This window comes from Odontesthes bonariensis, chromosome 9 (assembly GCF_027942865.1).
Source record: "Odontesthes bonariensis isolate fOdoBon6 chromosome 9, fOdoBon6.hap1, whole genome shotgun sequence".
Lineage (NCBI taxonomy): Eukaryota > Metazoa > Chordata > Actinopteri > Atheriniformes > Atherinopsidae > Odontesthes > Odontesthes bonariensis.
Window position 1 is genome coordinate 38,565,041 of NC_134514.1, and position 16,126 is coordinate 38,581,166.

General features: G+C 41.9%; 1 protein-coding gene across 1 annotated transcript; it reads left to right on the plus strand.

Annotated features, from left to right (window-relative positions):
* Positions 1-1,590: 1,590 nt before the first annotated feature.
* Positions 1,591-14,372, plus strand: LOC142388720 (aldehyde dehydrogenase family 3 member A2-like). The gene is made up of 10 exons (XM_075474267.1): positions 1,591-1,752; positions 3,745-3,976; positions 5,692-5,777; positions 5,868-6,076; positions 6,168-6,285; positions 8,593-8,734; positions 10,689-10,855; positions 10,969-11,068; positions 11,150-11,398; positions 14,344-14,372. Exons 1-10 carry the CDS (start codon positions 1,591-1,593, stop codon positions 14,370-14,372), a joined length of 1,494 nt encoding a protein of 497 aa, XP_075330382.1.
* The last annotated feature ends 1,754 nt before the right edge of the window (positions 14,373-16,126 follow it).

Below are 16,126 nucleotides of genomic sequence, written 5' to 3' on the forward strand. Positions count from 1 at the left end.
AACCCTAGTTAAGCAGCAAAAGATGCTGATGTATAAAGGAGTTTCTCAACCTGATACGTTTTGATTTGAAAACTCTAAATCCTCTGTATTCGGGCTGAAAAATTGGTACTGCATTTGAGATAAGGAAGGTCAGAAGAGATTACAGTACTATCAGCAAGTTACCAGTAAAGAATGTCCCTAAACCTGACAAAGATTAACATACTGTAATCTGACTTTATAGTTTGGCTTTAAGCTTCACAGACAGGCAGGTCGTATATAAGACGAACCAATTCATTAAAGAAGAAAGTATAATATGACCATTAGCTCCAAATGATCTAAGCCTCCAAAGAAAGTAAATGTGCTCTGCTCGGTCTTCTTACAAATAAATTCTGAATGAGGAGTCCAAGACAGAGAAGCATCAACCATAACATCTACTTAGTTTTGAGAAGATACTTGATTCATCAAACATGATGTTCAGAAGAACAGCCAAAAATGATTGCCAAGGTTTTTTTTTGTGTTGATAAGAGCATTTTTGTGACACTATTCAGTTAGCTACTCAATGATCCCCTGACAAGGACTTGGGTCATGTTTATGAATCAAGACAAAAAGGTGGAATCATCTGAATAACTTAAAAGATAGTGATCTGACATCCTCAAAGGGGACAAATAAAATGAAAGTTCTCTTCATTTATTGAATATTTTTTGGCATCAAATATATCAAAACAGATGAAATTCTTTATATGTGATCTACAACTGCCATGTCTGCTGCATTAAATAATTGAAGCGTTAAATCACAAAAGCTTGCATAAAAATTGATTATGTATTTCCTGCATCGGCATGTAAATCTCCATGGTAACGTGAAACACAGAGCTGTAACCACACTTTGTTCTGTAGCGATTCAATGAATACTGAATACTTTCTGTTTAAAATGTGATCTTAAATATTGTATTTGTCACCTCTGAGAATCTATAGAAAAAACACTTCCCTCCTCTCTCAGCTCTTTCACAGACTCTTGTCTCTTGCACCTTTTCAACACATGACATCATTTCATGCTACCACGATTACAATATTCCTATTTCATTCCATATTCATGACCCCTATAACCTATATCAGTCTGACTCTTTTTATACTTTTGACACCTGCTCCAAATGAAATAAAAAGAAATGAAACTCTGGGATTCTTCTATGCTTTGGTTGATATTGATGAAGGCGGGACTTGAGGTGACTGTGTGAGTTGCTGATTGGTTCCTTCCTTAGCTGACGTAGCAGCTGAGCAACTGACAACGACTTCAGCTCACGCGCTCAGGACAGGTCTCTGTGATGTTGGGGATGGAAAGTGGTGAGCTGGACCTTTACCTGCTTGGACCGGAGGGGGACTTTGAAAAGTAAAACTTATTCGCGGTGAGTGGTCTTTTTTTAATGAACACAAACATATTCTCTGTAGCGAGCTCATTTTCAATATTTTCCGGATTCTGTTATGCTTTGCTGTCAATAAAAAAGCTACACGACAAATGAGTTTGGGATTTTTTTCTCAGTATTCAGCGTTGCACAGTTGTAAATACCAACAAAGGGATACCAAATGGTAGAGCATCCTTTTCTGTCTTCTTTTCCAGATGTTCCAAGAACAGCTGGCTGTACAGCGGGCCAGGCAGTGCTTCCAGACAGGGAAAACCAAACCCCTGGAGTACAGGATCCGACAGCTGAAGGGACTCCAGGGATTCGTCTGGGAGAGAAGGAAGGACATAGCAGAAGCTCTGAAGAGGGATCTCAATAAGGTCTGAGAATGATCGACAAACTTATTCTGAAACCATTTCATAAAGGTTTGCTCCTAAGGAAAGCTTTGTGCAGAAAAATACGAGAAAAGGATAAATACATTTTTAAAGAAATGATCAGTCAAATGCAAATTTAGTGTGAAGTGTATGTTCTCTAAACTCCAGCCAGAAAGATCAAAATAAGTTGTTATTGGAGTGAAATAACTACCTCTTTTCATGCTGTCCTTCATCCAAAGAGCTGTTCCAGCGTTGCTTCCAGAACATTTGATGAGAGCGACATATACAGTGATATGGAAAATTGAAAATGGAGTACACTAAAAAGAATGCACAACAAGGAGGTTTCACACTCGCACAAATGTTTCAAACTTTCTACATTCCAGAGATTAATGTGACAGTTTGTGATGCAGACAGTATGTCTCTGGGAAACATTTTGTCTTCAGGATCAGATTGTTCTCTGCTGGACGGGCAGAAAAGCCACATGGTGTCATGTTAGATTCCACTGAGGAGTAGTTGTACTGCTGCAGCGTATCATGAACAAACTCAAGGTTGACAGTGTGTGTGTGTGTGTGTGTGTGTGTGTGTGTGTGTGTAAGCGTCTGCTTCTGGTATCTCTGTAAGTGATGTGTGATAAAACCTCCTCTCAGGCTCAGAAGCAGCCAGGCCCTCTCTATGTGCAGCCTCAGATCATAAGAAGTCAGAATGATCTGAAAAACAAACCTGCAGTGATTCTTCTGTTTAGTTTGAGTTTCATTCCATTGCAGGAGATTTATTTATTTTATTTATTTATCATTTTAATTTGCATCTCAGGCCTAGAACACATGCTGAAGTAATGAGGAGCTTTTACCTTTTTGGAATGCTGCCATTTTTTCCTACAACACTAAAAAGACATTCTGGCATGTGATGAAGAGTTTTAGGTGATGCACGTGCTTGTTGGGATCCATCTGGAATGCAGGCAGACTAGTCCAGCACCTGTTCCCTCTTCTTCCTCAGCCACACATTTGTCATTTGTAATGAGCTTTTCTGCATTAATGCTGCCATTACAGATGTGTCATAAGCCCGCACCATGACAGAGTCTGGCTTTTGGCCTTGTTGCTGATCACAGTCTGGGTGCTCCTTTTTGGCTTTGGCCTGGAGCGCACAGCATTCATTTCTTCCAACAAAGAGCTGGAATCCTGATTCTGGTTTTGACCACAGTATGTGTTTCCACTGTCTGATGGTTCATCACAGATGCCTCTGTTCCCTGAGAAGTCAACGCTGCATAAGGCTTCTCTTTTGTCACACTTAAGTTTTAAGTGCTACTTATGACTGTAACTTCATATTGTGGGATTCAACAAAGGTTTCCCACAGTGAAGCCGAACCCATGAGGTTATTCAGCTTTTAAAGAATGGTGCTTCTTGAAGCAGGATTCTGGATCACAGCTGTCCAGTTTAGGCCTTTTCCCTTTCCCTTTCCATATTGAAATTTCTCTGCAGTTCTTGAATCATTTTGATATTCTGCATTTTAGAGGGAGAGATATGCTAAGCCTTCCCAATCTCTCTTTGAGGAACATCTCGGATTTGTCATGAAATTTCATCATCTCTTTTGTTTCATCATTACAGTCACACATTGACATCACCAACTTGAAATAACATAATCATGTCATCTCTAGAAATGTTGTGTTGACTGAAACACAAAGTTGTTTTTCTATTAGCCAATTAAATGAAGTTGATAAGACAAGAAGTAATATTTTAGGTTCATACTGTCTGAAATGATTTATACATAGAAGTAAAAGTACAATGTACCAAATACATCCATTTTTTTTATTACACGTCCACATTTTTTAAGATTTTAGAGATTTCCAGTACACTGTAGACTCTACAGTGTAGAGGATGATTTGGGGCTGAAGCTAAATGTGTGCATATAGAGTAAAGGTGATGAATAATCAAATGTTCAGAACAAAGAAACCCCTTTGAAATGGAAGGAGGGGGCTGAATTCTTCGCTGCTTTCTCTTTCAGAGTGAATACGGGGGAGAGCTGTTTGAGACTGTGGTTTTGGAGGCAGAAATCAAGCTGGCTATAGAAAGGGTTGTAGAGTGGGCGGCCCCCCGACCCGTAGAGAAGGACCTCCTCACCATATTAGATGAGATCTATGTCAAGCCAGAGCCCCTGGGAGTGGTGCTCATCATTGGGCCTTGGAACTACCCCTGGACCCTCACTCTGCTGCCACTGGTTGGCGCTATCGCAGCAGGTAGGGACCCATAGCTTAGTAATTGCATGAATTTTAAGCGCTATGATACATAAAACTGTCCAATCGAAAGAGGGTGTATTTTCTTTTTCATCTGACAATGACCATTCAGCAGACCATTCAGAAGGGTGCTCCTGTGGTGGAATTTGTGACAGTGAATCCATTTAGAAGCAGATGACACCAAACAGTAGACATGTGGGCTCAAACTGTGTGTATGTCTATGCGTATGGTTGTTGTGTATTGAATAGACAAACCATTGAATCATTTCAAAAGATTGAGACTGCCGAGGCTGTCACAATTGATAAATATTCAAGTAGTCATAATTATTTATGTGAACAGTGTCTGCATCATTTCCATGCATTTTTCAACCACTTGACAACGTTATTTCACAGTTTATTTATCACAACGGCAAGACAGACAAAAACATGAGTGATTTTATCATTTCTTTGAACTTATTTGGTGAATTTGATCACTTTGAAGACTGGGATGCAGAAAAAGAGAGAAGAGAATATGAAAATGCGGATTTTAAGACGATACTGAAGCGTTACAGAAAGAGTGGGAAAGACACCAGCTTCCACCATCCTCGCATCCCTGAGTCGGATTTTCAAAGAATCAGATGTTCATCTGATTGGCCCCCGGCCTCGTCAGAAAGGTGGGGTTTGACATCCAGCTGTGTTCTGCTCGGCGTGGCAGGGAGGGAAGCCGTGAGCTGACCAAGACATCTTTCATAAAGATCCGAACGACCCACACAAGGAAAACCTAAGAGGGTTCATGTTTGCCAGGCCCGGGGATCCTCTGTGTCCAGTAAAAAGTTTTAAAACGTACATCTCCAAGTGTCCACCAGATGCAAAGTTATTTTATCTCCCCGATGTGTGGTACTCCAGGGAGCCGATGGGGAACATGCTGAAAGAGGTCTGTACAATAGCTACATTCTGATAATAATGTTGAACCCCTCTTCTGTCCTCATTAATATAGCCTAAGTGTGTTTGTTACTGTTTCTTTCAGGTGGGTCTGTGGCGGGTTTACACCAACCACGGCCTCCGGAGCACAGCTGCCGGTCGTCTCTCTGACGCCGGGCTGGAAACTCGCCCGATCCTGTGGGTCACTGGGCATCGCAGTGAGAGCAGCCTGCAGGCTCACTGGGCATCGCAGTGAGAGCAGCCTGCAGGCTCACTGGGCATCGCAGTGAGAGCAGCCTGCAGGCTCACTGGGCATCGCTGTGAGAGCAGCCTGCAGGCTCACTGGGCATCGCTGTGAGAGCAGCCTGCAGGCTCACTGGGCATCGCTGTGAGAGCAGCCTGCAGGCTCACTGGGCATCGCTGTGAGAGCAGCCAGCAGGCTCACTGGGCATCGCTGTGAGAGCAGCCTGCAGGCTCACTGGGCTCCGTCAGGACAGGAGAGACGAGAGTGGAGCAACATTTTGTCCCAATGTCCCAAGCAGTGGTCGTAGCGAGCCACAAACTTTAAATCTCCGTCCATCAAATGCCACCATGACGGACATCCCAATTTACAATTTTACAATTAATGTAAATGTAGCATTTCATTTTAAATAGTGCATTAATAGTTAAGTTACCTTTCTCGGTTCACGCCATTCATTTCTGATAATGGACACCTGGTCGGGCATTGTCCCTTACGTAATGCAGAAGCCATGGTCCTCATTTGTAAAAGGTTTCCACTCCACTCCAGGGCAAAAGTTAATAAATGTTTCTATCTTTCAGGTAATGCAGCTGTATTGAAACCATCTGACATCAGCACTAATTCCACTAAAGTGATGAAGGAACACCTCCCTCACTACATAGACCAGGTTAGCTTTCTGCTGGGTCCATGTTTTAGCTCTCTGGTGCATTTACCTGAATGTGCAGGGGCTGTAAATGACTAGAAACACTCTTCTTAGGATGCGTACCCAGTGGTGACAGGTGGAGTGCCAGAGACCCAAGAGTTGCTGAAGCAGAAATTTGATCACATTTTCTACACAGGGAGTACCACAGTAGGCAAAGTGGTAATGGAAGCGGCAGCTCGCCATCTCACTCCTGTGACATTAGAACTGGGAGGGAAGAGCCCCTGCTACATCCACAAAAACTGTAACATCGCTATTGCCTGTCGGTCTGTGAGGCTTTCATTGAACCACCGAACGCACAATTACATTCCTGTTTTGATATCAGATAATCATCAGTCTGTCTTTCTTCCAATGCAGCCGCATCACCTGGGGAAAGTTTATTAACTGCGGGCAGACTTGCATTGCTCCAGACTACATTCTGTGTGATTCTTCCATCCAGAACAGAGTATTGGAAGAGATAAAGAAGTGTGTCAAGGTAGTGTTAAACAATAGATACGGTGTTATACACTTCCCAGTGAAACAAAGAGAATGGTGCTGATCTTTGTACTGTTTTCACTTGGATTGCGACCTTTAAATCAGTTATGAACAATACCACCAGTTTGTTAGCAGTATGCTAGGTTAAGTGTGATTTAATGTTAGAATATCATTTTAGCTTGAACACTCAACAAAATGAAAGTGACAGGAGCACACTTTTAAAGTTCCTGCAAAAGGAAATGGAAGAAAATGGATGGATGGATGGGTGGAGCCACATTATCTTTAATGCCCACAATAAGATTATTTAGCTCTGTTTATAGATATCAGTAATGTGAAGAAGGCCTTGGTGTAACAAAAAAGTAACAAAAAACTCTTCAGTTGTCAGATTAATTCAAATTTGAAATTCTTTTTAGAATTCATGGCCATGGTTGGTATCCAGATGTCGATAACAATGCTGAAGTTATCAGAACAAAGGACAATGGCCTCATACACTCACATCTGTCCACAACCTGAGAGCTGCAGTGTGAAGTCATGTTACCAAACTTTAATCCAATCGTTTTTAAGGCAGAAATCCAAAACATAAGTTTTATTTGGCATATAAACTGTGGCCATATTCACTTGGGAATGAATCTAATTTAATTGTCATTGTTGTTGAATACAACAAGTACTAAATATGTGTAGTTAAGAGTAATGGGCCTCATATAAGAACTTTTTCGTATTTTTATTCTACATTTCTCTCACTTTTTTCGTACGAAGGCCTCGTACGAACACGCCACGTCAGGTTCAACAAACGCTCTTAACTTTGGAAAAAGTGTGTAAACGACCTGCGTAAATGATGAATCCCACCCGTGCGTATTTAAGTGCACGTGCACGAGGATAGTAGATTTGCATACTCCACACCCAAAATGATACCATATAAGGCTGTGCTGGCTTTCTCCTGTGCCAGTGAGTGTTGAGTGTTGAGTGTTGAGTCATGAGAATGGCATCAAGGTGCAAAAAGAACAACTTTAGGGGCTCTGAGACTGAAGTTCTGCTTTCAGAGATCCAGAAAGGAAAATCTGTCATTTTTAGCAGAGTCAGCAGTGGAATTACGGGACCTGCTAAAGCCAAGAAATGGGAAGTTATTACGAGTGCTGTTAATTCTGTGTCACCTGTAGTTCATAATGTCACCGAAATAAAGAAGACATGGTTTGATATGAAAATGGCTTAAAAAAAACGTCTCGCCATGGCCAGGCGCTCGATGACTGCGATGGTGTTTTGATGCATATATGTGTGCAGTCTATTGCTCTGATTATGTTTGGCAGTCCAGCCACGGCATGAAAGTCCCTCTTAATTTGTACTTGTTGGACAGCGGTGTATGGGAATGTGATGTACCATGGGTGATAAACTGATGAGAGCTTTGATGACCAAGGGGAGCGCACGACTCACAGAGGACTGGGACACCCCCGATCTGTCTCCAATCTCCCTCTGAAAGGTTCCAGTGGCCAAAAATCCAAGGGTGGTGAGGACCTGGACGTGTGGTGGAACTGGGTTGGATCGGCGTGTTTCTCTCTGGAGTTGTGGCTCTAGCAAGCTGCATATTTACAGCAGCACAGTCCTTGGGAATCTAAATAACAAGGTCAGCCATTCGTCTGTCTCTGCAAGGATATCTACACGGTCTCGGAACACACGCTCTCTTCCAAGAGCCTGACGCGCTAAGGCATCCAAAAGTAGCAAGTCAGCCGCTGGTTACGCTTCCCATTGACCTTGTTGTAAGGTTAATGAGTCAAATTAACCTTCAATTAGTGCATAATTTAAGTCAAACAGAATAATGTCAGCATCATTATGGGGTATAATGTATATTTATTTATGTTTGCTTCAAAGTAATTAAATATACAATCCATTAGTCAAGCAAACTTGATTGGAATAACAGCGGACTATTTTAGGAAACTCCTACGACAGGTCTGGATCACTCGTAAATTCTGTTCGTACCTGAAAGAAAACGTAAAATACGAAAAGATTGGTGAATGCGCAAATTCTCTTAAATTACTCGTACGCACGACTTAAGAACAAATCTGTGCGTACGAATGGTTGTTGCATGAGGCCCATTGTTCCCAAAAAAGTGCTCATTAGTGTTATTTGCAGTAGTCTGTTTTTACAAGATAAGTAAGAAACATTTCTATTCAATATATTTAATATGTAAATAGCACAGCAAATGCTATTCAAATCAAACTGAGGGGAAAACAGTCATCTGGAGGGCAAAGCTTCTCTTTTCAAAGGTCTTTTATTGTATTGTTATGAAATTCTTCTTTCATGTAACACATTGCAGGAGTTTTACACAGATAACCCAAAGACCTCTGAGGACTATGGACGGATCATCAACCAGCGTCAGTTTAAGAGACTCATGGGTCTGATGGAGGGGATCACAATTGCATTTGGTGGAGATGCTGATGAATCCCAGCACTACATAGGTATGTAGTGTGTTTCAGGCACTGGCTGTTCTGAAAGTGCCATTAAGCATCTAAAGCTGTACAAAGAGAATTGACCGTAGTACACCACAAAGTACCTTAAGCTACTGGACTACAGACCCATGATATGAAATAAACAAGAAAATAATTTATTCTGAGAGTTTGATCCCCCCCAGTGAGAGCAAGTGTTAAAAGAAAAGTTGGGTTTGGTTGTTACTCATTAGTAATTGGTACCTTACCTACAGCTGTCAGAGCACTGTGAGTACAGTCTCTGTTAGCCGAGCTGACAGCTAATGGAGGTAGGGGCAAAACACTAGTGAACTTTTGCTCACTACTCAAAACAAAAACATTTTATAGCAATTCAGCTCATGCTACAATGTGTATTTTTTCTATATAACATGTCACTTTTGCATCAGAGCAGTGTATATCCTGTCACTATTTTCTGCACCGGTCTAATCCCAAAACAACAACAAGACAATAAGAATTAATGACCAGAAGGTCACTACTGGAACAACCTGGGAAAGCACAAACATGTACCTTGTAAATGACATCCAACAAGTGTGTTACAACTTGTGGTGGACTCGTGCTGATCACCAGCAGGATACCCTTGGCAGCTGCAGTGCAGCACTGAGCAACATGGAGCTCCTCTGAACCCTGGTGCAGACCAAACGAGCCAGTTCTGCGCTGCCTTAAAACGTGGGCCTCGGTTCACTTGCAAATGGACCCAGGTGTGGTTCGCTTACAGTGGGAAATACAAACAGGCTAAAGAGAAGAATTGTTGTAGAGCTCAGTGCTTTTTGGATAGAAAAAAAAAAGCCAACAGCGCAAAGCTGAGGTAAACAGAAAAAGTTGTAAAATGTCTTGTGGGCAGAGTAGTCAGGAGGCACAGATGGTCAGAGGACTATATATCGTGGTTGCTTGTGGCTCGGGTTATTGCTTGTTGTGAACAAGTGGGCTGAAGAGGATGGATCATTTTCCGTCGTGGCCAATCAATGAGCCGAGTTTTCTTCTTCCTCGTGCTTTTTTCCTTCCTGGTCACTTCTCATTTCAGGCAGTAGCGCCCCAAACAAGGAGCTGTTGTAACTGTGTGACGTTTCCAGGCAGTTTGGTGTGAAAGTGAACCAAATCAAATAGCCAATTTCAGTCACACATGTTGGAGTTCTAAAAAGTTCTAGAGATGTTCCAGAACAGTGGCTTGTGTGAATGCAAATGTTTGCAACATGCGAACCAGACTTCTTGCAGAGATTTCCAACCCATCCCTCTGAAACATCAGCAGGTGAGACCATGTATGAACATATCAGCATTTATTTTGGAGCATTTGCGGCCGCTTTCTGCTGACCTGTGTGCTGTTTTCTGCTCGCTCCAGCTGTCGTTTATACCTGCAGATACCTGCAGTACTCAAAGCAATGCAGTAAGGAACTTCATCTGCTATTCTCAATGTGTTGTAAAGAAAAAACAGATCATTTCTGCCTGCAGACATAGAGACCCGTTCTCCTGCACCCCTTCTCTTCTCAAGCCTCCAACAGAAAGCCTCCCACTATGATGTGCTTGTGTGAACAGCAACTGCAGAAAAAGACCAGTGTCTGCACACTCTTGAACATCTCTGGTGTTCATGCTTGAAAATAGCTTAAGCAACCTGAAGACCTATAGGCTGGGTTGAGAGTTGATGGTTTACCATGTGGGAGCATTGAAAGAGTATCTGGTGTTGTCCTCAAATATGTGGACGATGTGCTGTTCTTTGTTTCAGTGTAGATACATTTAAAAATACAATAAAATGCTTCAGCCTGTGCATTCAAAATTGTATTTTGGGCAATGTGTTTCACCACGTCATCATTTCATTAGTGAAAAATTGTTGACTTGAGTTACTTTGCTAAACTTTGATAAAGACTTTTTCTCAGAATATATACATTCCTTATTGGTTAATAGTTTTCAAATGACATTCGTCGTCTTTTTGCAGCTCCCACTGTGTTGAAGAATGTGACGGGTGAATCTAAAGTGATGAAGGAGGAGATCTTTGGGCCACTTCTGCCTATCATCACAGTGAGTGGCGTGGATGAGGCCATTCGGTTTATCAACAAGGGAGAAAAGCCACTAGTTCTCTATGTCTTTTCCCATGACAGCAAGGTAAAATGCTTCACCTGCAGACATGTTTATTTCCCGTTATTCAAGCTCACACCATCTTTAAAAATCTATTTTCTTCTACTTAATTACACTCACTCTACTTGTCTGAAATACAGATAATCAAAAGAGTGATGGCTGAGACGTCCAGTGGAGCTCTACTGGCTAATGACTGTATTGCTCACTTTATTGAGAGCGCTCTGCCCTTTGGAGGGGTTGGTGAGTGTATGTCAAACCCACCAGCAGCTAGAATACTCATCATCCCTCTGATTTGCCTTTATAAACTTGTTTCTTCCTCAGGTTACAGTGGTATGGGTTGCTACCGTGGCCGCCACAGCTTTGATCAGCTCAGTCACCTTCGCAGCTGCCTGATCAAACAGCTGAATATGGAGGCAGCCAACAGCATGCGTTACCCCCCACACACCGCCAAGAAACTGGCCTTGGCTCGATTCTTTCTTCTCAGGCATGTCAGTCTATGCTGGCTGCGCCGCATGCTGGTGTTGACCATGTTGGCTGGCTTGGCAGCATATGTGGCACAGGTAAAGGAAAGTAACTGTGCAATCGCACTACAAATAAGAGAAGAAGGTGTAAATTGATTATCAGTCATGTATTTTGTGGTTCTGTTGTTTTCAAGGCAGCTTAATGGAAATTCTGAAGGTGCCATTTTTTCTTTTCAGTTGAGAAGTAGCTTTCTAGAAATCTTACATCTAAGTCAGTATATTAGTATATTATATATAAGTCAGGATATTGTTATCTTCTAAGCATTAGGCAAGGCAAGGCAAGGCAAGGCATCTTTATTTATATAGCGCATTTCATACCACAGGCAACTCAATGTGCTTTACATAAAGACAAGGCATTTAAAAGAACAGCATAAAGCAGCAATTTAAAGAGAAAAAAAATAGAATAAAAATTAAAAACACAGTTAAAAGCAATCAAAGAAGAGGGGAAAAAGAAAGATATAAACTCAACCATACGCACACCGAAAGAGAAATGTTTTTAACCTGGATTTAAAAGTGCTCACAGTTGGGGCTGATTTCAGTTCTGCTGGTAGTTTGTTCCAGTTGTGTGCAGCATAACGGCTAAAAGCTGCTGGTAGTTTGTTCCAGTTGTGTGCAGCATAACAGCTAAAAGCTGCTTCACCGTGTCTAGTTTGAACTCTGGGCTCCACTATCTGACCTGAGTCAGCAGATCTCAGAGCTCTGCTGGGTTTATACTCTGCTAGCATGTCATTCATGTGTTCTGGACCTAAACCATTCCGTGATTTGTAGACGAGCAGCAGAACTTTAAAATCTATTCTGTATCTGACCGGGAGCCAATGTAAAGACTTGAGAACTGGGGTGAAGTGATGTGATCTCTTTGTTCTGGTTAAAACTCGGGCTGCAGCGTTCTGAATGAGCTGCAGCTGTTTGAGACTCTTTTGGGGGAGTCCAGTCAGAAGACCGTTACAGTAGTCAAGTCTGTTGGAGATGAAAGCATGAATCAGCTTCTCCTGATCTGTTTGGGACATGAAACCCTTAATTCTGGATATGTTCTTAAGTTGATAAAAGGCTGATTTGGTGACTGATTTGATATGATTGTTGAAGGTCAGGTCTGAGTCTATCAGCACGCCGAGGTTCCGGACTTGGTGTTTAGTTTCTAGAGACAGTGACTCAAGATGTTTACTGACAGCAAACCTCTTCTCTTTGTTACCAAACACAATGACCTCAGTTTTTTCTTGATTTAACTGAAGGAAATTTTGGTTCATCCACTTTTTGACTTGCTCTAAGCAGTCGCACAATGACTCTATAGGACTGCAGTCATCTGGAGACAGTGCCAGATATATCTGTGTGTCATTTGCATAGCTGTGGTAGTTGACTTTAGAGTTCTTCAGAATTTGACCCAGAGGCAGCATGTATAGGCTGAACAGAAGGGGTCCAAGAACTGACCCCTGAGGAACTCCACATGTCATAGCCACTCGATCAGATTGATTACTTCCAATAGTCACAAAATAACTCTGCTCCTCCAAGTAGGACCTGAACCATTCTAGGACTGTCCCGCTGAGTCCTGCCCAGGTTTCCAACCTGTTCAGCAGTATACTGTGATCCACAGTGTCAAATGCAGCACTGAGATCCAACAATACCAGAACTGACACCTTGCCTGAGTCAGTGTTCAACCTTATGTCATTTAACACTTTAATAAGAGCTGTTGCTGTACTGTGGTGAGGTCGGAAGCCTGACTGAAATTTGTCAAGGAGTCCACTGGAGTTCAAGAAGTTACTGAGTTGATTAAAAAACACTTATTAACTAACCACCATTATTAAGTCATTGTTAATAATTGACACCAACCTTTTTCCATTGTTTCTTCCAAAGTGTAAACTATTCAGTTCTAATCTCTTAGTGGGGTCACATGACACTGAAAGGATCAGATTATTGGCTAATTTACAATAAGAACGAGTTGAGCAAGGGTAATTCTCCTTGGATATATGGCGGTGAATGAATGGGATCAGACGCACAAAGCATGTCATACGTATGTACGTACATATGTATGATAGGTGGTGCTGTACCTATTCCAACTATTGCTAATAGAGCCACTTCCTGTTGACCTCTTCACCACCAACAACAACAACAAACTCAGGCATTGGAGAAAGATGGAGAACGCAGAGCAAGATGAAGCTACGTCCCTCTACATTTGGTCTGTGATGAGCTGCTTGTTGCACAAAAGCGATGCCCAACGGAGCATTCTCTCTGACAGTTTCTTTCTGACAGCGACAACAACAGGAATATCGTCTCCTTTGACTTCCGGGTCACGACCCCGGGAACGCAGAACAGAAAGTCTGATTCACCACGTGCTTCAGCGTCTACAAGCAGGTTTAGAGTGACTTTCAACCCAGTTATCTCGGGGTCTTAATCCGATCCGATCCAATTTTATGTCAGATTAAGGTGTCTACATGCACTTAATAACTCAGTCTGATTGTGATTTAGCCAATTATCTGATCCTTTCAGTGCCATGTGACCCCACTGAGTGTGGCCACGACCGCAGAATGACTGATTGGACTATGACCCCTCTAATAGCATTTCTGATTAGCACTTAGGATGTTTGTAACAGCTGAAAAGGCATTAGGTTTGGAAAATAGTTGTGTGCCTTTTAATCTGTGAATTATTTGTGTGGAAGCTGTTTTCAACTTTGTGAATATTACAGAATACATTTTCCAAGTTAACCCCCCCCCAACACACACACACACTCACATGTTGTCACAAACCTACAGGCCTGTAACCTCATACAACAATGGCTCTGTCTCTGACAGACAATGTGTGGTGTTGTCCAGGAAATCTAACCACATAATGCCCCCTCATCTACCCTCCCTTTAATTACCCAACATGCTTTGCTCCCCACGGCTAAATGGCCTCTTTTGTTTTGGTCCACCCCACCACTTTTGTTGCCCCACACACTTGTTGTGCTCATGTGAACAGTTAAACTCTCCCCTGTGTCTGTTTGGTGTCTTGTGCTGCTTGCAGAGGTTCCAGTGGTGAGCGTCAGTAGCTGATGCTGGGGGCCTGAAGTCTGACCCCATGCTGGCGCAGGTGAACTTGGGACAGTTGCAATGAACTAACGCCCTATAGAAAAATAATAATAAGATGTACCATTTCACATTTTACTGATTTGTATTTTAAAAATGTTCTGTTACACATTAAGCTGCTGTTGAAGTTTTGATTATTTGACAGAAATCACTTTTATTTCCAAACAATATTGTAAAATGTGCATTTTTAATGTACATGTCTGTAAATGTATCATCTGAATTGGGTTTTTACTTTCTGCTGCTGAAATAAGAAGACTGGTGTCAGTTGTTTATAACATTTGATTGTAGTCCACACTATCTGCTAAACTAACAAAGTTCAATTCAATTCAATTCAATTCATTTTTATTTATATAGCGCCAAATACAACAAATGTCATCTCAAGGCACTTAGATAATAAAGTCCAATTCAAGCCAATTGGAATTCAATTAATTGTAATTATAATTATTCATAAAATAATCCAATTCAGTTAAAGGTAGGGTAGGAGATCCTGGATTTTGAGTCCAGCGAAGCTGCATTTTGAAAATACACAGGTAAAAAGTCCCAACCCTTTTCTTCACTTTCCCCCCGAAGGCACGCCTCTAGAGTACATGAACGCGCACGAGCACGAAGGTGCACGAGTGCTGTTCTGACAGCAAGCATCGATCGTTGCCGTATTTAGTATTTAGTATTTAGTTTATGCTAACTATACGTTTAATAATGCTAGGTGCTAGCCAAGCTGGCTCTAGTTTAGCTTCCTGCCAAGCTTCTGGACGCGTAATTCGTTCACGGAGCAGGGTACGCGCACAGGGGGGGAGGGAGGAGCAGGTTGCAGTTTGATAGACGGCATCAGAATCCAATCATTGTTAACGGTCCGCTCAGTATGACTGGATAGGGTTTTTCCTAGATTGTACGTTCTAGAGGCCACTAAAACTTTTCATTTTTGTGTCAAAACTTTTAATTAATTGGTTGCAATGGGGGTGTGAAGAGTATTTCAAGCAATATGTAAAAAAAATGCTCCAGAAAAAGAACCCGTACCCCGCCTTTAATTCACAGTAATTGTTTTGATGATATTTTAGTGACCTTTTATTAAAATTAATTTCTCACCTGCCTGCTTGACTTGGCTGCTATGGAAACGGATTGCCCTCCTACAGGGGCGAGGCTAGGGTATTTTTAGTGGTGCCAAGGCACAACCGTGAGATGGCTCGGCACCCCCTGGCTCAGCACATTTTCAAAATATTATATTATGCAAAAACACTTCTTTTTTTTTTTGCTCAAGGATGCATTATTTTAGTGACCATTTTATTTATTTGTTTTTGTTTTAACTCTTTACTCCCAAAATAAATGTTGAGTTATCTTCAATATTTGTCTCAGGCTCTCTGTTATCCCTGTCGAGCCACAGTCTTTTGAAATGTAGAGGTCAAAATTGAATGTTGTAGGGGAAAACACTACTCAAAGCAAAACTAATATGGCTCCAAAATTTATAAACGTACTAGTTTGCCTCAATTAGTGAGAAATAATGTGCCTCTGTGAGCACTGGGGGCTGGGCCCCCCTAAAGACCAGATCCTAAAATCGCCCCTGCCCTCTGACCTGCTGCAGCTGTAGAAATAGGAGCATGAGCATGAGGTGGAATCATTTCATTTAAAGGTGGTGAGTGGAATAGACGCTGGGCTGTATGTCACAGGGTCTTAATGTTTGAGGCCAGATAAATGGAAGCGCCTGGTCACACTGAGTGAGTTTCCCC